The sequence below is a fragment of the Zea mays genome, chromosome 6 (genome assembly GCF_902167145.1).
Source record: "Zea mays cultivar B73 chromosome 6, Zm-B73-REFERENCE-NAM-5.0, whole genome shotgun sequence".
Classification (NCBI taxonomy): Eukaryota; Viridiplantae; Streptophyta; class Magnoliopsida; order Poales; family Poaceae; genus Zea; species Zea mays.
This window is the reverse complement of record NC_050101.1, coordinates 155,297,811-155,319,181: the sequence shown is the minus strand read 5'-3', so window position 1 is coordinate 155,319,181 and position 21,371 is coordinate 155,297,811. Positions and strand designations below refer to the sequence as shown.

General features: G+C 41.7%; 1 protein-coding gene across 3 annotated transcripts; it reads right to left on the bottom strand.

The window, feature by feature from the left end:
- Window positions 1-8,048: 8,048 nt before the first annotated feature.
- Window positions 8,049-13,424, bottom strand: LOC100273893 (Putative cyclin-dependent kinase family protein). Of its 3 annotated transcripts, XM_008649351.2 has the most exons (7): window positions 13,063-13,424; window positions 11,959-12,260; window positions 11,789-11,897; window positions 10,775-10,900; window positions 9,244-9,479; window positions 8,834-9,154; window positions 8,049-8,707 (listed from the first exon to the last, which is right to left on the bottom strand). In XM_008649351.2, exons 1-7 carry the CDS (start codon window positions 13,192-13,194, stop codon window positions 8,644-8,646), a joined length of 1,290 nt encoding a protein of 429 aa, XP_008647573.1. In that variant the 5' UTR covers window positions 13,195-13,424; the 3' UTR covers window positions 8,049-8,643. The 3 variants fall into 3 exon arrangements, with proteins under 3 accessions (XP_008647573.1, XP_008647574.1, NP_001141757.2); XM_008649352.2 differs by lacking the exon at window positions 10,775-10,900; NM_001148285.2 differs by having other exon boundaries at window positions 8,666-9,154; window positions 13,063-13,303.
- Between the last annotated feature and the right edge of the window lie 7,947 nt (window positions 13,425-21,371).

Genomic DNA, 21,371 nt, shown 5'->3' with positions numbered 1-21,371 from the left:
GACACAAATCAAATAGAATCAAAGCCTCTCCAAGTCCCATTTCCACTCCAAACAAATAGTGACTAGAGAGAGAGAGTTTTTGCTCGTGTTCTTTGAGCTCTTGTTCTTTGATCGATTTTCTTCTTCCCAATTTCTTGTTCTCAACACCTTTGTAATCAAAGCAAGAGACACCAAGTTGTGGTGGTCCTTGTGTGGTCTAAGTGACCCATTTGATTGAGGAGAAAAGCTCACTCGGTCTAGGTGACCGTTTGAGAGAGGGAAAGGGTTGAAAGAGACTTGGTCTTTGTGACCACCTCAACGGGGAGTAGGTTTTCAAGAACCGAACCTCGGTAAAATAAATCATCGTGTCATCCGCTTTATTTCCTTGTGATTTGTTTTCACCCTCTCTTTCGGACTCGACTTTATTTCTAACGCTAACCCCGGCTTGTAGTTGTGCTTAAAGTTTATAAATTTCAGATTTGCCTATTCACTCCCCCTCTAGGCGACTTTCAATTGGTATCAGAGCCCAGTACTTCATTAGAGCCTAACCGCTCGAAGTGATGTCGGGAGATCACTCCAAGAAGGAGATGGTGACCGGCGAGAAGCCCGCCACAAGCCACGGGAAAGCTCCATCGGGGGAGTCCGGCAACAAGAAGAGGGAGGAATCACTTCCCCGCGTCAAGTCACACCGGAGTGGCGACAAGAAGAAGAAAATGAAGAAAGTGGTCTACTACGAGACCGCGCCGTCCGTCACTTCTAAGCGCCATGAGCACAAGAAGTTTAGTAAGATCCCCTTACGCTATCCTCGCATTTCCAAACGCACTCCTTTACTTTCCGTCCCACTAGGCAAACCACCGGTTTTTTACGGTGAAGATTATTGTATATGGAGTGATAAAATGAGGCACCATCTAACCTCACTCCACGCTAGCATTTGGGACATTGTTGAATTTGGAGCGCAGGAACCATCCGTGGGGGATGAAGGCTATGATTCTGATGAGGTAGCCCAAATCCGGCACTTCAACTCCCAAGCCACTACTATACTCCTCGCCTCTCTAAGTCGAGAGGAGTACAATAAGGTGCAAGGGTTGAAAAGTGCCAAAGAGATTTGGGACGTGCTCAAGACCGCGCACGAAGGAGATGAGGTGACCAAGATCACCAAGCAGGAAACGATCGAGGGGGAGCTCGGTCGATTCATGCTCAACCAAGGAGAGGAGCCACAAGCCATGTACAACCAGCTCAAGACCTTGGTGAATCAAGTGCGCAACCTCGGGAGCACAAAATGGGATGACCATGAAATGGTCAAGGTTATTCTAAGATCACTCATTTTTCTTAATCCTACACAAGTTCAATTAATTCATGGTGATCCTAGATATAAGCTAATGTCCCCCGAGGAGGTTATAGGAAAGTTTGTGAGCTTTGAGTTGATGATCAAAGGCTCCAAACAAATCATCGAGCGAGGTGCCACCTCCACACCCGAGGTGCAACCCGTCGCATTCAAAGCGACGGAGGAGAAGAAAGAAGAGTCTACGTCAAGTAGGTTCCCCATCGACGCCTCCAAGCTCGAAAACGAGGAGATGACGCTAATCATCAAAAGCTTTCGCCAAATCCTCAAGCAAAGGAGGGGGAAAGATTACAAGCCCCGCTCCAAGAAAGTTTGCTACAAGTGTGGTAAGCCCGGTCATTTTATTGTTAAATGTCCATTATCTAGTGATAGTGACAGGGGCAACAAAAAGAAGGGAAAGAGGAGGGAAAAGAAGAGATACTATAAGAAGAAGGGCAGCGATGCTCATGTATGCCGGGAGTGGGACTCCGATGAGAGCTCCACCGACTCCTCCTCCGACGAGGACGCCGCAAACATCACCGTCAACAAGGGCCTCCTCTTCCCCAACGTCGGCCACAAGTGCCTCATGGCAAAGGATGGCAAAAAGAAGGTAAAATATAGAGCCTCCACTAAATATGCAACATCTAGTGATGATGATAACTCTAGTGATGATGAAGATAATTTGCTTGCCCTTTTTGCCAACCTAAACATGCAACAAAAAGAAAAATTAAATGAATTGATAGGTGCTATTCATGAGAAGGATGAACTCTTGGATAGCCAAGAGGAATTCCTTATTAAGGAAAATAAGAAGCATGTTAAGGTTAAAAATGCTTATGCTCAAGAAGTAGAAAAATGTGAAAATTAACTAGTGAGCTAAGCACTTGCCATGATACTATTTCCAACCTTAGAAATGAGAATGCTAAATTAATTGCTAAGGTTGAGAAATTAAATGTTTGTGATGATTCTCTTGTCAAACTTAAAAATGATAATGCTAATTTGATTGCTAAGATTGACAAGTTGAATGAATCAATTGCTAGCCTTAAGATAGAAAATGATAAATTGATTACTAAGGCTAAAAATTTAAATGTTTGCAATGATATTGTTTCCAATCTTAGAAATGAAAATGACATGTTACATGCTAAGATTGATGAATTAAATGTTTGCAAACCCTTTACATCCACCATTGAGCATGTTACTATTTGTACTAGATGTAGAGACATTAATGTTGATGTTATCCATGATCACCTAGCTTTAATTAAACAACAAAATGATCACATAGCTCAACTTAGTGCTAAAATTAATGAGCATGAAATAGAAAATGAAAATTTTAAATTTGCTAGAAGCATGCTCTATAGTGGGAGACGCCCTGGTATTAAGGATGACATTAGCTTCCAACAGGGAGACAATGTCAAGCTTAATGCCCCTAAGAAATTATCTAACTTTGTAAAGGGCAAAGCTCCCATGGTTCAGGATAACGAGGGTTACATTTTATATCTTGCTGGTTATCCCGAACACAAAATTAGGAGAATTCATTCTAGAAAGTCTCACTCTGGCTCTCATCATGATTTTATGTATAAGAGTGAGACATCTAGTTCTAGGCAATCCACTCATGTTAAATTGCCTAAAAAGAAATCTCCTATTGCATCAAATGAGCATATTGTTTCATTTAAGACTTTTGATGCTTCATATGTTTTAACTAACAAATCAGACAAAGTAGTTGCCAAATATGTTGGGGCCAAACACAAGGGCTCAAAGACTTGTGTTTGGGTACCCAAGGTGCTTGTTTCTAATGTGAAAGGACCCAAGACCGTTTGGGTACCTAAGAAGAAGGCCTAAACTTGTTTTGTAGGTTTATGCATCCGGGGGCTCAAGTTGCATCATTGATAGCGGGTGCACAAACCACATGACTGGGGAGAAAAGGATGTTCTCCTCCTACGAGAAAAACCATGATCCCCAAAGAGCTATCACATTCGGGGATAGAAATCAAGGTTTGGTCAAAGGACTTAGTAAAATTGCTATATCACTTGACCATTCTATTTCCAATGTTTTTCTTGTAGATTCTTTAGATGGCAACTTGCTTTCTGTTTGTCAATTATGCAAAATGAGTTACAACTGCCTTTTTACGGATATAGGTGTTACTGTCTTTATAAGAAGTGATGATTAGTAGCATTTAAGGGAGTATTAGAGGGTCAGCTATACTTAGTTGATTTTAATAGAGTTGAACTCGATACTTGCTTAATTGCTAAGACTAATATGAGTTGGCTCTGGCACCGACGACTAGCCCATGTTGGGATGAAGAATCTTCACAAGCTTCTAAAGGGAGAGCACATTTTGGGACTAACCAATGTTCATTCTGAGAAAGACAGGGTTTGTAGCGCATGTCAAGCAGGGAAGCAAGTTGGTGTTCATCATCCACACAAGAACATCATGACGACCGACAGGCCGCTTGAGCTACTCCACATGGACCTATTTGGCTCGATAGCTTATATAAGCATCGGCGGGAGTAAGTATTGTCTTGTAATTGTGGATGATTATTCTCGCTTCACTTGGGTGTTCTTTTTGCAGGATAAATCTCAAACCCAAGAGACCTTAAATGGATTCTTGAGACGGGCTCAAAATGAGTTCGGCTTAAGGATCAAAAAGATTAGAAGCGACAATGGGACGGAGTTCAAGAACTCTCAAATTGAAGGCTTTCTTGAGGACGAGGGCATCAAGCATGAGTTCTCTTCTCCCTACACGCCACAACAAAATGGTGTAGTGGAGAGGAAGAATAGAACTCTACTTGACATGGCGAGGACCATGCTTGATGAGTACAAGACTTCGGACCGGTTTTGGGCGGAAGCAATCAACACCGCTTGCTACGCCATCAACCGTCTCTACCTTCACTGAATCCTCAAGAAGACATCCTATGAACTCCTAACCGGTAAAAAGCTCAATGTTTCATATTTTATAGTCTTTGGTAGCAAATGTTTTATTCTTGTTAAAAGAGGTAGAAAATCTAAATTTGCTCCTAAGGCTGTAGAAGGCTTTTTACTAGGATATGATTCAAACACAAGGGCATATAGAGTCTTTAACAAGTCCACTGGACTAGTTGAAGTTTCTTGTGACATTGTGTTTGATGAGACTAACGGCTCTCAAGTAGAGCAAGTTGATCTTGATGAGCTAGATGATGAAGAGGCTCCATGCGTCGCGCTAAGGAACATGTCCATTGGGGATGTGTGTCCTAAGGAATCCAAAGAGCCTCCACAATCACAAGATCAATCGTTATCTTCCATACAAGCATCTCCACCAACTCAAGATGAGGATCTAGCTCAAGATGATGAAAATGAATATCAAGAAGAGTCACCTCAAGAGAAGGACAATGATCAAGGGGGAGATGCCAATAATGAAGACAAGGAAGATGATCAGGATTCAAGACCGCCACACCCAAGAGTCCATCAAGCGATACAACGAGATCACCCCGTGAACTCCATCCTCGGCGATATTCATAAGGGGGTAACCACTCGATCTCGTGTCGCTCGCTCATTTTTGTGAACATTACTCTTTTGTGTCTTCTACTGAGCCATACAAGGTGGAAGACGCATTAAGGAATTCGGATTGGGTGTTGGCAATGCAAGAGGAACTCAACAACTTCACGAGGAATGAGGTATGGCATCTTGTTCCACGTCCTAATCAAAATGTTGTAGGAACCAAGTGGGTCTTCCGCAACAAGCAAGATGAGCATGGTGTGGTGACAAGGAACAAAGCCCGACTTGTGGCCAAGGGATATTCACAAGTGGAAGGTTTGGATTTTGGTGAAACCTATGCACTCGTAGCTAGGCTTGAGTCAATTCGCATATTACTTGCCTATGCTACTTACCATGGCTTTAAGCTCTATCAAATGGACGTGAAAAGTGCCTTCCTCAATGGACCAATCAAGGAGGAGGTCTATGTTGAGCAACCTCCCGACTTTGAAGATAGTGAGTACCCTAATCATGTTTACAAACTCTCTAAGGCGCTTTATGGGCTCAAGCAAGCCCCAAGAGCATGGTATGAATGCCTAAGAGATTTTCTTATCACTAATGGATTCAAAGTCGGCAAAGTCGATCCTACTCTCTTTACTAAAACAATTGCAAATGATTTGTTTGTATGCCAAATTTATGTTGATGATAACATATTTGGGTCTACTAACAAATCTACTTGTGAAGAGTTTAGTAGGATTATGATTCAAAAATTCGAGATGTCTATGATGGGGGAGTTGAAGTATTTCTTAGGGTTTCAAGTCAAGCAACTCCAAGAGGGCACCTTCATCAGCCAAACTAAATACATTCAAGACATACTCACCAAGTTTGGAATGAAGGATGCCAAGTCCATCAAGACACCCATGGGAACCAATGGGCATCTCGACTTCGACACGGGAGGTAAATTCGTAGATCAAAAGGTATACCGGTCGATGATATGATCTTTACTCTATTTATGTGCATCTCGACCAGACATTATGCTTTCCGTATGCATGTGTGCAAGATTCGAAGCCGATCCTAAGGAAGTTCACCTTAGGGCCGTAAAAAGAATCTTGAGATATTTAGTTCACACACCTAAGTTTGGTCTTTGGTACCCCAAGGGATCCACTTTTGATTTAATAGGTTATTCAGATGCTGATTGGACTGGGTGTAAAATTGATAGAAAGAGCACATCAGGGACCTGTCAGTTCTTGGGAAGATCCCTAGTGTCTTGGGCTTCAAAGAAACAAAATTCAGTAGCTCTTTCTACCGCCGAAGCCGAGTATATTGCCGCAGGCCATTGTTGCGCGCAATTGCTTTGGATGAGGCAAACCCTTAGGGACTATGACTACAAATTAACCAAAGTCGCTCTCCTATGTGATAATGAGAGTGCAATCCGCATGGCGGATAATCCCGTTGAGCACAGCCGCACTAAGCACATAGCCATTCGGTATCACTTTTTGAGGGATCACCAACAAAGGGGAATATCGAGATTGCTTATGTTAGCACCAAAGAACAACTAGTCGATATCTTTACCAAACCATTAGATGAGAAAATCTTTACCAAACTTAGGAATGAGCTAAACATTCTTGATTCTAGGAACTTTGATTGATTCCTTGCACACATAGCTCATTTATGTACCTTTGATCATATCTCTTTCATGTGCTATGACTAATGTGTTTTCAAGTCCATTCTTATGCCAAGTCATAGATTGAAAGGGAAATGGAGTCTTCGGCGAAGACAAGGCTTCCACTCCACTCCATCGTATTATTTACCCTTCGCCGTCACTCCGCATCGCTCTCCACTTTGGTATAATCCTTCACTCATATATTGTTTGCCAAAAGGAAGAGAATTTAAAAAGGGCTCTAAAGACTTTGGCGATTAATGCCAAAGGGGGAGAGAGTATTAGCTCAAAGCAAAAGGACCGCACCACCATATCAATTTAAAAAAAATACGAAACATGTTTAAGTTTTAAATGTTGTTCTTCAATTGGTATCTTTGAAATTAATTTTCCTCTAAGAAATTCTATCTCATTGATCGCCCCGTTTTAGTAAGGTGTTTCGATGTAAGGCATACGTCTATGTATCAGATAACCTTTGTTGAAGATCCAAACATAATCTAGCGTGGTATTGGTCCTTGTCAGTCCGCTACTGGCATTTCTGACAGTCTAGAATGTCAATTTGGTTGTGCCTCACATCGGTGCAATATACTATATACGGTACCCGGTATACAATGAGTATAAACACTCGTGGAATAATAGGGCAAAAAAATTAACTTAATAACACAAGTTGTTTGCGACTGAAGAAAAAAATACGACATACACAAGTCGTTTCTCTCAGTGCAGATGATTGGCCCTTTTCGCCAAGCCGGCCAGCCGGGTCAAGCTTCCCCGATCGTCGTCCCCTTACGAATTTCTGCAAAGATTTGGAGAAGCTTCAGGTCTCAAGACGATTTTTCAGAGAAGTTGTGTTATCACCTAATTTTTCAAAGGATATGTGACGATCAAACTTCAGCGTTTCCGATACAAAACCCATGGTTCAATCTGTAACACCCAACTCTGATGATCGGGGACGATGTTTTAACCTTTACTTGAAACCACGATTTCATGGGATTCAGATAGTAGGTTTTTGCTGACGAGGGGCCACTGTTGGAGGCTTCGTCAAAGGTAGAATGTGACCCTAATATTTGAAAACTAACAGCCAATATTTGTATTTTGGTATTTATTTCTAGGGGCTATTTGGTCAAAGGAAGCAAATGGAGCAAGCCATAATCTAATATCGAAGAATCAATGTGAAGCTTCGTTGATACAGTCTTCACAAAGTCTTCACGTGAAGCCTCGTCACCTTGTTCAGTTAGAAAAAGATTAAAAGAGATTGGACTAGATTAAATTCTAGATTTAATCTCATCCAATCTCCGTCAATCCATCGTTAACCGAACAAACCTTTAGGAAGTCTCCTGAACCTTCGCCCACTCACAAAGATAGTGCGAGGCTTCGTTCACGAAGCGAAGACTTTCATACGAAGCTCAGCTCAAAGTATAAATTTGAGAATTTATTGGGATTTGACGCAAAGCCTCGCCCACTTACCAAATCTCTAAGAAGCTTCTCTCACTAACATACATTGTGCAAGGCTGCGTTCACTCGCGAAGCGAAGATTCCATACGAAGTTCTGCTCAAAGTATAAATCTGAGAGTTTATTAAAATTACGCCTACATTGCGCGACTATTATAATCCTTATTGCATACGTGTAAACGAAAGTTGGCCTAGGTTATATCGTCCACATTGCGCTGATATCGTGTTATTCAGTTTTGAATGTTGGTTCGAGAACACAACAATTGCTCTTAGTTACAATAAAATCACTGCCCTTAGTTACAATAAAATCACTGCTCTTAGTTACAATAAAAATCACTATACGTAGAGTGGCTGAGTGAAGAATGCTCAAAGCTAAGTGTCCGTACAAGAATTGAAGGAAATTGAAACCACGGAGAATGGAGGACTAGTAGATCACATTTAGCACAAACACACATTTCTAACTGGAGCGAGCGTTTCTATGCCCCCAATTCCACATAACACTCTCCACTCGCATGGCATAGAGCATGCTGTTTCTAAGAGCCTTCTTTACGGAATCGGTTAGCTATAATACCCCATGCGACTCAGGATAAATCAGAATGACCTCTCCTTAGTTTTCCTCTTCGTGAGCCGATGACGGTAACAGCCCAGTTGATCGTGTCAGAATCCTTCGGTGCAGTTTTGTGGCTTCAATGCAATCCTCTTCTCTGAGTGAACTGTGGAAATATCTCCCAAAGAATATTTTCGAAACCAACATCTCAGTAAGAAAAGAATGGTGCACGTTAACAAAGTTTCTTTTACTCCGCAAATCCAAACTCTGGATCCATATCAAGTTTCCGTTTTAAACGAGACTTGTCCGCACTGCAAAACAGGAGGTTGACATCACATGTTCAATTATTTCATGAGAGCTAATTACATGCATCGATAACAGCTGCATCTTTCATATAAACAGTACAAGCTTTATTCAGCAAGCCTAGTGCTGTTTACCTGTTCAATGTTGGCCTAGGTGCAGGTCGTGTGCCAAACAAAGCTCCAACATCAACTGACATTGGAATTCTAGAACTCTTCTGACTGGGCATGTCATCGGTGTGCCTCATCCCAGAAGGATGCTCGTCCACTTTATCTGCTCTGTGCATACCTTCCATCCATTCATGCGCTATCACCCTACGTAACTTTCTTGGCGGAGAGAGCACCAGAGGGCCATGCTGCAGGTTCAGATCGGGCATCTTGTTATTCCCTTGATCTCCTTTCCACCGTGACCTTAGAAGCTGTGATGGTCTTGTTGGAGCAGGTAACGATGAAAAGTACCTTAAAACCAAACATAAATATTTGTCATTCATACAAGCAAGAGAACGAAACATATAGTTTCCAATCAGTCTTCAGTCACATTGTTGCACCTGTGCTCTAGAGCCTGCTGAGCACTGATTCTTGCTTTCGGATCATACGTAAGCATTCTTGACAAAAGATCCAAAGCATCATCGCTGGCCATCGGAAGCAATGTACGTAGCGGTGGTGCAGCAACATATTGGTATTCAACATAATCAGGAAGATACACCATGTCAGGCCATTGAGAAGATTTTGGGGTCCCAAGTGCTGCGAAAATCTTCCCAAGTTGATCAATGTCACTAGAACCCTGCAAAAGAACTTTGTGACTGAGGTGTCCCTTAAAGCTGCTTGAATTGTCGCTACAATAATGGAATTGTCACCCACACACTATAATATAGTTTCCCAATCCCAACATCTAGGTACATGGTCCACCATTCAACAAGAAAAACCATATGATGGTTCTCTGTAGTGCTAACTCTACAGTTTAGAAAAAAATAACTGCTGGGCATCAGTAATGCTTGCCTACTAATTCTGTTTTCAATTCAAATCGTTTAAATCGTTGTCAAATTTAAATTTCTTGATGCAAGAATAAAGAGAAATAAAACCCTAAAAACTAAACAAAGGAGCGCAACTCGATTGGTGAGAGGCATGCTTCATGCCCATACTTGAGATCGCAGGTTCTATTCACCTCCTGAACATAATATATAATTTTTCCATTTCCAAATGTGAGGACCATGTCAGCTAAACAAATTTGAGAGAAACAACACCTTAAGCAGGGATCAAACCAGGACAAGGTGAGAACAACTAGCTGTAATTATTATGTTGGTTTTTTTAAATTCTACAGTATTATTTAATTCAAAAAAAATTTAAAAAGTTTTGGCCAGTTCAAACTTCTAGGACCACCCAGTAAAGGCCATTACTACCAAAATTTTGAAGAAAAGAATTAAAGAAATCATCTACACTATTTCTGTGTCACGGCTAAAAGTAATGATGTAACGCTCCCCCTTTTTGCAAATCAATTAATGCCTAGTGGCACACATGTAAAAAATACGGCAAAAGATCTGATATGCTAATGTGTTTCGGGAAATAAAATCATTAATAAGAACACGTATGTTTAGTCCAAGTCAAATGGCAGCTTAGGTCAAAACATTTATTGGCCTTCTACATATTCTATACAAGGAAGTTTATGTTACAATATTTATAGTTACTAGAAATACGTCCAATGAAAAGGTTACATATTTTTTTTAAAAAGGCTACTACATGGAGACAGATAACAATTTCAATCTGCTGCAATTTTGCACCCAAAAAACAGCATAAAGTGACAAGTTCACATGAACGGTGCAACAAGATTACTTTCCTCATACAGGTAAAGGAATTTTTCATTCCAGATCATATCAACTTACAATTAACGAAAGAACACCCTAAAATAAACTAAAATACACAAACTTACGAACTGTGACAAAAAAAACAATCCATAACAGCTAGTTAATGAATCATCAATGAACAACTGACTTAGCCATGGACATTAACTTCTCAGCACACAAACTCTTGGTCTTATGAAATAGAGTGAATTCTATTGAAAAAATTTAAGAGGTTCTTAACCTGGAGAAAGGCTCTGCGAGTAAGCAGTTCAGCAAAAATACACCCAGCGGCCCAAATATCCACCCCAGATCCATAGTGCTTCGAACCAAATAATAATTCTGGTGCCCGGTACCAACGTGCAAAGACCTACGTGTAAAAACAGTCAAAATTCATGTGCCTGCCACCACCAGGACAAAATAAATCTAGTCTAGTTAATAAAGGAACGAAATACAATGGCAACATTAAATAACTGCTCAACACAGATAACTAGAGGTGGCCTTTGACTGCATAAAGTATGCTACTAAATAGGAACTATGATTAGCAGAACTTCCAAGTCTGCAATGCTCAGACAAAAACGAGCAATGGTAATTTTGTAAGAAGGATGATATCCTTCCCAAATGAATAATACGTTATCATCCTCCCTAATCAGAAAAGTTTACTAGCTGGAAGCATACTTCCCAAATAAAAAGATCAGGCTTTTTTCTAATTGTGTCATGCAAGGAAAAAAGCAATATAAAATCTCTTATATGAAGAAGTATGTCCACTGGGATATCCTGGAAATACACTAAGATTTCCTCATGTATATGTGTTTTCTTTTGCACAAGATTATGCAGTTTTCACTACTTATTAAGAAAGTCAGCAGTTGCAAAAAATAGTTTGGTGACTTAAGATATTGCATCGTTTGTATTACCAGATAATTTCTAGCAAAAGGGCTATGATAAAGCTCCAAAATAGATTACACTAAACAAAGTACAAAAATAACTAAACAAATTTACTAACTGACACAGTTCCAATTATCACTGCTCTTGCAAGGAAACTGCATAGAGACGACAAATTTGGGCATGCATGTGTCACGGTTTTCCTTGGTAAAGGGAAAATTAAATCCATTTATCTAAATATCCAGTGACTAGAATACACTGCATCAGAAATATAATGTTAAAGGAAGGTGCTCTAAGTGAACCTTGCTTCTGCAACCAGCTTCTAAGTTCAGGGAACAATTAACTAGACGCACATACACATAAGCTATAAAAATACCTGGTGAGTGAAGTTCCTTCTTGGACTCCCAAACATCCGGGCCAGACCAAAGTCAGCAAGCTTGAGCTGCCCATCGGCACCAATGAGTAAATTATTTGGCTTCATATCCCTGCAACACAGCTTATCAAATGATGTTTTCATTAGAAGGGGATTAGCAAGGTAGTAGGTACCTGTGTATCACCCATTTCTTATGACAGAACGATAGACCTTTTAACAGCATCTGGAGATATGATTTTGTGTCAGCTGGAGACAGTATTATGTTCTTATCTTTTATGAGAGCTTCCAGATCAGTTTCCATAAACTCAAATACAAGGTGCAAATTTTCCTTGTAAGGGAAACAATCAATCAGCTCTATAATATTAGGACCTTTCAGCTCCTTAAGTAGTTTAATTTCCCTCAATGCGGTGAAGTTAACACCTTCCTTCTTGTCCTTCCCTACCCAGATTCTCTTTACCGCGACTGTATTTCCAGTCTGAAAATGAACAGCATCCAGCAACTCATGAACAAAACAGGTCAATCAGAATGAAAAACTACTACTCCCTCCGTTCCAAATTATAAGTTGTTTTGGTTTTTCTAGATACATTGTTTTAATTACATATCCAGTTATTTTTTTAAACCAAAGACCCTACGTCTGAGTGCATAGCAAAAGATATGTATCTAAAAAATTATGTATCTAGAAAAGACAAAATCTTATAATTTGGAATGTACAGAGTACAAAATATGAGAGAACATTAAGAACAGTCGGAAGGCTGAACCGTGGTGATTCTATCACAGCCACGTATACTTGACTGAGAAAAGTAAAAACGGTGATGACACCACTTAAGACCAGTGAGAACACATCCCACATCTGTTGTCACTCTTACACGCGTGGAATACATAAGTCCACCAAAAAAAATCAATCCCGGTATCCAACAGAACACGAGAACTACCAGCTGAACCTTTCGCATCGTAGTGTCTACAGTCTACACTGACAGTTCAATCAACGGACAGCTAAACAAAGCAACACAAAACCACCAACTTCATTCTCATCAGAGCGAATCGCGGTAGAACTACCCGAGTCCGAGACAAAATCCAGAGCGAAGCCCCAACCACTCAATGACGCCAGTTCACGAGCTACGACGCGCAAAACCCTCCAACCCCTAAAGCTAAATCCCGCGACCACACGTTCGAAGCTGGATGGATCGGACTAGCCAAGCTCCAACTCTCGAGTGGTGGCCGCCCACAGGCCACAGATCAGAAAGAGAGGGTTTAGGAGATTGGTGTGGCAAGGCGACCTTGGTGTCGATGGCCTTGAAGACGACTCCGTACGTGCCCTCGCCGAGGACCTCGCCCTTCTGGTAGCGATCCGCCAAGAGCTTCCCTCCTGCATCGTCGTCCCCGCTGCCGCTGATGCCGGCGCTCGCCATGGGAGCGGGTCCCCAAGCACCTCCGCCTTAACCCGGGAGGGCTGCGCACACTGGGCCCAGCGGGTCGGCCAGGGCAGAGGCGACGGCGCGGGAGAAGGGAGCGCACGTCTGGGCAAGGCGCGGCGGGCAGCGCGAGCTGTGGTCCGGACTTTTGGCAGCACAGCCGTTGCCCGTTGGGCGTTCTGCACCGGGGATGGATTGATTTTGGTTTACGTTCACTTTATTGGTTCCGGCTCTCTCTGTCTGATTTTGGTTTACGAGAAGTTTCGACCGTTGACGGACGTCTGGGCAGTGGCGGAGTTGGCTGCGTTTCGTTGCTCGTTGGCTGCGTTTCGTTGCTCGTTGGCACCGTTTCTTCGTGCAACCGCGACTCAGGACTCTGATTCATCGTGAAACATCATGACTACAATCACCGATCAACAAGTGTAGCTGAGACATTCCGCCACACTCCCAGGGCAGGGGCGGAGGCAGGCCTTTTTTTTTAAGTCCCAGTAATTTTCTGAATATCTAATGAAAAACGGTGTTACAATAGTTCAATAGCGAAGATATAATAGATAATATTGATGATCCCAATAAAATATTTGCTAGCTTCGCTACTACCAAAGACAGACTCAACCTAATACTCACTCCATCCTAAAATATAGTTATTTGTAACCCACTTTTTTCGACCATATTCATTGAAATGATAATGAATATAGACATATATGGAAACTATATTCATATGTTGCTTAATGATATGATGCTTAATGAATATATGATTAGTCTAAAGCAAATTATATTTTGAGACGAAGAGATTATCTAACTGGAGACCCAATACCTAAGTGGGGGTCTAAATAAAGATCTACTAACTAATGAAACATTGTAACTACATTACATGATATAAAAGGTCCACTAAAACAAAAAAATATGTACCCCCACTAGGCTTAATGTAGATTCCCTCTGCTCTCAGTGTGTGACATGAGACCTATTTAGGGTGTATTTGGTTGGAGAGTCAACTAGAATGAAGCGGCTTTATTCTAATTTTTTAGAATGGAGCCGTTCTATTTTGCATTTGGCAATCAGAACAGAGTCGCTCTATTTTTATTTGGTTGAAGAGTAGAATAGAGCAGGAGTCACTCTATTCTATGTTTGGTTAGAGAGTCATATGAGTGTAGAGGGGTGAGAAGAGAGGAGAGAGCTCGCGTCCAGAAGAGCGCTCACATCCGGTTATTTTCGTGGAGCGGGAACATTCCAACTATTTATAAAAAAATTTCATATGGAAACTTTAGACCCACTTCATTCCTCTTTTATCGTAAACCAAATATCCAGAAAATAGAAATGGAGCCGCTCCATTCTCCAACGGTCCTCAACCAAACGCGCCCTTAGCTAATGTATGAGCAGCTCGGTTAAAGCATCTCCCCTAGTTCCCTAAGCTTAGGTTGTGAATAACAAAAAAACCATGTTCCAATAAACCCAAACACACTAACTTTCTAAATATCCCTATTTAATCCTCGAATTTTTTAATTTCCCTCAACTTTCTAAACATATGATTAGCACAATATTCGATCTTTGATTGTTCCCTGCCTTCCACAGCTTCACCAGCTCTTGGTCGCCCGTATCAAGATGGAGTCTCTGCGCCTGCCCTCGGACAAAAGTCCCCGAGGGATCTCTCAAGACAGCCCCTATCGCTCACTGATAACGCTCCGGGTAGAAATGTTTCATCCGTATTGCGTTTGGTGCATCCCTGCTATGGTGCACGCCATTCTTGTCTAGCTCCACATGAACCTTTCTACCTCTAGTACTGGCTGAATTGGATCTCTCGGTGGTGACGTTTGTTCCTTTGCTTCCACAACGACTACGTGCTAAATAATGGAAATATTACGGTCCTTAGCATACATCCACCAGCAAGATATCACTGAGGGTGTAGTCTGGGGAGTTTTGCTCCTGAAGAACCTCGACATTTCGCCAAAACATCTCTGTGACGGTGCATTCAGCAAGAATATGTTTCATGGACACACTCTGTCTCAGCTCCATACGCTACGAGCACGAGGTTAGACTTTTTTAGTTGTACTAGCTGAGTGCCCGTGCGTTGTAATTGAAATATATAATATCAGTATACTACGATAACTTATATACAAAATGTGTGTTATATTGTTATGAGAAAATATTTCATAATCAATTTGTGAACCTAGCCATACATAAATTTTGTTATTTTAATCTAGTTGTTTCACCACTACATTGCAACCATCAGTATCATGCAGACTTCGATATATGCCACGATTTGTATGATCTCATCATTGGAGAGCACGTTCCATACATTGTTAGTCATCAGACACGCACCATCATACGCTCTTGCTTAAACAAAAAGGTAAGTGTGTGTGTTTGCGAAGAGAATTATAGGCAGATCGGCACAAAAGCTACCCTGACGATGGCGAGGATGACGAACTGGTCACTGTTGTCAATCTTCCTCTGCGTCTAGAGATGGCAATGGGTACCCGAAACCCGAATACCCGACGGGTTTTACCCGATATGAAGGCGGGTACGGGATGATTTCTCTACCCGCGGGTATGTTAATGGGTAAAAACCTCTACCCGTTGGGTAGACGGGTACGGGTTGGTACTACCCATACCCGTCTACCCGTGGGTAAAATATACCCACATCGATAGCACTATAAACATCTAATAGAGTCCAACTTAGCTAGAATAAAACCCTTCTCTAGTTATCATTTGTCTAGATACCAAGTTATGTAATCATATGATTTGTTATATGTGAAATTGAAGTTGTTTTTATATGTTTATCTAATATTTTGCGTGATTGGTATATTGGAATTTAATTCTTTCCTAGCGGGTACGGGTTACCCGACGGGTAAAAATACCCGTGCGGGTACGGGTATGGGTAAGATTTTATACTCGCGGGTATATATGGGTAACTCGACGGATAATTTTTTTTGATGGGTATGAGTATGGAATGGTACTACCCGACGGGTATGTACCCGTTGCCATCCCTATCTGCGTCACCTCCGGCGCCAAGATGACGCCACAATCCTCGATATAGTAGTCGTCGAACGCGCGCGACATGACGAGTACCGATGACTCTTGGTTGGGCTGCCAAACGAAGTGCACCCCGGGCTCATCAGCGAGGTAGTACCCCTGGTCGTTGCACCACCGGATGCGCTACTCAACTACATACATCATGTTTGAGGACACTCACACAACGTCAGCAACGTCCATCGTCCCAGCGCACAAGAATTCATGTCCGGTCAGTAGCGACTTACGTGCAGGTTGGGCTTCAGGTGGACGATGAGCTGGACGACGTGATGGCGTCGTCGTCGGATGCGGTGTCCAGAACAACCCGAGAGTTGTCGACGTTGGCGACAACCATGAGGCCCCTTGCTTAACGATGGATAGCGCGATGCAGCTACTCTGGACCGCGTCCAAGCGGCGGCTTCACGGGAGCTTGTCGTACACAACGGCGCATGCGACCATGTAGGACTGCTTCTAGATCAGGTCGAACTGACAGTCGTCGTCAAACTTCTTCTCGTCATCGATGAGCGACGCCAACGCGAGTGCCTCCTGCTCATGGTGTTTGTTCGGGGTTTCAAGTAAGAAACATGGATTTAATCTAGAAAATTGATATTAAACGGCTAGTGATATTTTTTCGAAAGCACAGCAAGAGAATTGTCGTGGCAAAAAAATATTAGATAGGGAAGAGATAAAAAAAGACAAACGCAGAAAAAAAGGTGTTGCGAGGGCAGCCAACGCCACCCACCCCAAACAAAACGCTAATAGATAAAAATACACACACTAGCACTCAAAACGGTCCAGCAGTCTGCTCATAGGAGATGTTCTCTTTGATAAGGTGTGTAACTGCCCAAATTGACTTCTCCGAATTCTGGAACGTTCTTCTATTCCTCTCTTTCCAAATCTCCCACCAAAAATTAATCGTACGCTCATGCTTCACAACTTTTAGCTGAATCTTTCTCTACCATTTATACAACGATCCTTGGTGGTCCACGGCTTAGAGAGCATTAAGCCGAAGGAGTAAAAGGTTTCAAACCTCCATGGTGAACACGTCGTCTTTGAAAAGATGGTCAATAGTTTTTGGCTCATGCCCACACAACTTGCGAAGAAACGATATTTAGGTTCTGTCTTTGCCCTCCAAATCGATAGGAGCCTTAGCCTAGACAGGCTGCCCTGGAACTAGGTAAGGTAAGTGCTTTTGCTAGTATACACGCCATCTGATACCCACCTCCATCTTATATCATCATCCCTGGTAGGATCCAAAGCCACCTCACTAATTGCATCCTAGAGAGCCACAACCTCTATAATTTCCTTCGGTAACACCACCGACAACACATTGGAGGCCCATCTATTTCCCTCTATGACTTGCCTAATAGTGATCTTCTTTCGTTTGGTCTTCTCAAAGAAAGGAGCTAAAGTGCAAGCCGAAGAGCCATTGAGCCAATTGGAGTACCAAGAGGATGCAATGTCTCTGGTTCCAATCGAGACCCGGGTTGAAACGTGAAATAAGGCTCTATCAACCTTTGAACATGGAATATCTAGCCCTACCTAGGCACGATATTTGTTCTTCCATTTAAACCATAACCACCATAAACGGAGGGTCCTTGCCCCCTAGGGATTTGGTGCTAGCTATGGAATTTCAATTAATTAGGTAGAGGCCACCACAAGTGTTTTTCGGTTCCTCCCCTTTCCAAAGAAAACTTCGACATAATTTGTTGATTTTGTTTGATCAAGTATTTTTGTGTGGGGAAGACCGTGAAGTGGTAAATTGGATGCGAGGAGAGCGTTGTTTTGATAAGGGTCTCACACCCTGCTTTAGACAGTAACTTCCCCTTCCATCCAAGCAGCCTGGTCCGAATCTTATCAATCAAAGGTTGCACATCTATCATGTAGAGATTTTTGACATGAAGGGGTGGACCAAGGTATTTTCCTAGGAAAGTGTCAATTTGTTCCATAGAAGACTTGAATTAAAGCCTCTGCCACACTCGATATGCACCTTATAGGGTAAATTTCAGGTTTGTCATATTAAATCTAAGGACATATCAAGCATTGAACGCTTGTAACAAACCATCTAAGGCACAAAGGTCGATCGCTTTCGGGACGATAAAGATTCTGACATCATCATCTTAGAGCGGGGATTACGTTTTCGTTTTCAATTTTTTCGAAAACCATTTTGTTGACCAAAATTTGACTTTTATGTTTTCAAATTTAAACCAAAATTTAACAAAAACTGACACAGTCTTCGTTTCTCGGTAAGTACCGGTAAGGGTAAATTTTATTTGTTATCGGTGCTTACCGACCGAAATTGTCTACCCTGGCGTAGAGAGAGCAGTGGAGAGAGGTTAGTCGACTTGAGAAGACTTGCTTTCATTGCTAACTCAATGATCCTTTGCTGCGGGTCAATGACCCAAATAAACAGCATAGGCGATAGGGGATCCCCTTGCCTAAGACCTCTCAAGTGACAAATCCTTCTAGTCAACCTTCCATTGATGAAAATCTAGGAAGACAAAGAGGCAAGAATAATTGAGATCAAGTTTCTCCACCTCTGGCTGAAATCAAGTGCCTTCAGCACCTCAAGCAGAAATACCCAATTAATCGTGTCAAAAGCTTTGGAGATGTCGAGCTTGACGAACAAAGTGAGCTTATTTATCTTATAGAGTTTTTGGATGACCTTCTGAACGTAATAAAATTATCGTGAATGCGACACTTTATGAAGGCATCCTGGGAGGATGACACTAGGGTCCCAAGCCTAGGCATAAGACGTTTGGCTAGGATTTTTGTTATGATTTGTGATAGATTGTTAATCAAGTTATCTGGGCGGAAGTCCGTCAGTTGGGTTGCACCGTCTTTTTTAGGTAGCAAGATGATGTAAGATTCATTGGCCAAACAGAGCTTGTTAGTCTTAAGATCATGAAAACCATGGAGAGCCTACACCAAGTCAGATTTGATGATGTTTAAAAAATAGTCTAATGAAACCATATGGTCCAAGTGCTTTATGAGAAAGAGGGAGGGCCACCACTGTCTTGATTTCATATTCGAAAAAGGGTCCTTCCTACTTTGAGAGGTCCGCCTTAGCGTATCTTAAAACTGTCAGTCCAGGGCTAAATCTCTTATGGATGGCGACCCTAGCAGAGAAGAAAAGAAACTAAAGGTGACCACTATCGGTGTGTATTTCTCTAATGAATTTCTTCTTCCATCGGAAGTTTGCATGAATATGGAAGAAACAAGTATTTGTATCCCCGCTCTAGATACATTTAATTCCCGAGTGTTGATTATCTTGGGACTTTTGAAGCACTGATAGGCCCAATAATTTTGCTTTAAGGGAGCACATAAATTCTAGCTCATCTGGTATTAGTCTATGGATTCCTGAGCTCTCTCAAGGAGGAGGAGAGTGACCTGCACAATAGTCAATTGTAGATGTAGATTGCCCGCTTGTGCTCGTTTCTAGATCTTCAGATCGAGCGAAACTACACATTTTGTTGTGCAACTTTAGAATTGTGTCGCTCATATTAACAAATTGACCCTAAGAATCTTCCACTAGCTCCTCAAAACCCAACGTAGAAGTCCATAATGCCTCGAAACGAGTGTTCCCTTGAACAAACAAAGGCGCATGATCAGAACCAAGGAAAGCAATAGCTTGTAGCTCGGCATTGGGGAAATTTGCTAGCCAATCCACAGAGACAAAAAGTGATCAATTTTGGACATGGTAGGGGAGTCTTGCCCATATTCCAAGTGAAAAGCCTATCGTTCAGGGTTAACTCTTACAGTTGTAGGTCATCTAGAGTTCTTGTGAAGCATTGGATCATACGCAAATTGGTGGTGTGTGATCTAATATACATATAATGAACATAGTGGTGAAAAATATAATTATATATTGTTGAGCATAAGTTTAGTACCCTGGCACAGACATGTTATTATTTGATGTAGTTGTTCCAGTTGATGCGGTGCAGAAATGTACAAGTGGCAATTGAGCAGTCATGCCATTGGTATTCTCCAAAAATGTTATTACACATCCCTCATACGATACCTAGATGTCTGAGAGAATTAGGTTTGGAAGCACTCTAATGTCAATGGCGTCCTAGGATCTTAAGGTCCTCAAATTTTATATTGTTCTTATGAACAACATGACTACAAAAACCTTATTACTTCGAGGAAGTTCTGAGATCAAGACCCTCAGTATGGTGAGCTCCTACCTTAGATAGAGCCAAGGTAAATCTCTAGGCCATGGGGTTTTGGGAGTCTGGGTTCGATGGTAACCGATCCCTAGTAATTTTTATCAAGTTCTTAGAAGGCATCTTAACAACATCTAAAAGTATGACCTTCTCTAGACGTTGACAGTTTTTCAATTTTTTGTTTGCCTTTTATTTAATTTCTTCTTGAACTTCATACGACTTGTTTCTTTGCATCCCTAGAACATAATCTAACATGTTTTAGCAAACATATTACTACTATTGATCATGTCAATCAGCATAATAACAAAACCGCTAAGGATTTATTTGCATATTCTAGTATTTACCTCGATTCATATGGATTGAGGTAAATACTTGAAAGTCGCCTAGAGGGGGGTGAATAGGACGAATCTGAAATTTACAAACTTTAAGCACAACTACAAGCCGGGGTTAGCGTTAGAATAATAAACGAGTCCGAAAGAGAGGGTGAAAACAAATCACAAGCAAATAAGGTGGATGACACGGTGATTTGTTTTACCGAGGTTCGGTTCTTGCAAACCTACTCCCCGTTGAGATGGTCACAAAGACCGGGTCTCTTTCAACCCTTTCCCTCTATCAAACAGTCACTTAGACCGAGTGAGCTTTTCTCCTCAATCAAACGGGACACTAAGTCCCCACAAGGACCACCACACAATTTGTGTCTCTTGCCTTTGTTACAATTGAGTTAAACACAAGAAAGAATGAAGAAGAAAAGCAATCCAAGCGCAAGAGCTCAAATGAACACAGGTCTCTCTCTCACGAGTCACTATTTGATTGGAATGATCTTTGGACTTGGGAGAGGATTTGATCTCTTTGGTTGTGTCTTTGTATTGAATGCTATAGCTCTTGTAAGGTGTTTGAAGGCTAAAAACTTGGATGCATTGAAGTGTGGTGGTTGGGGATATTTATAGCCCCAACCACCAAAAGAACCGTTGGTGAGGGCTTCTGTCGCATGGCGCACCGGACAGTC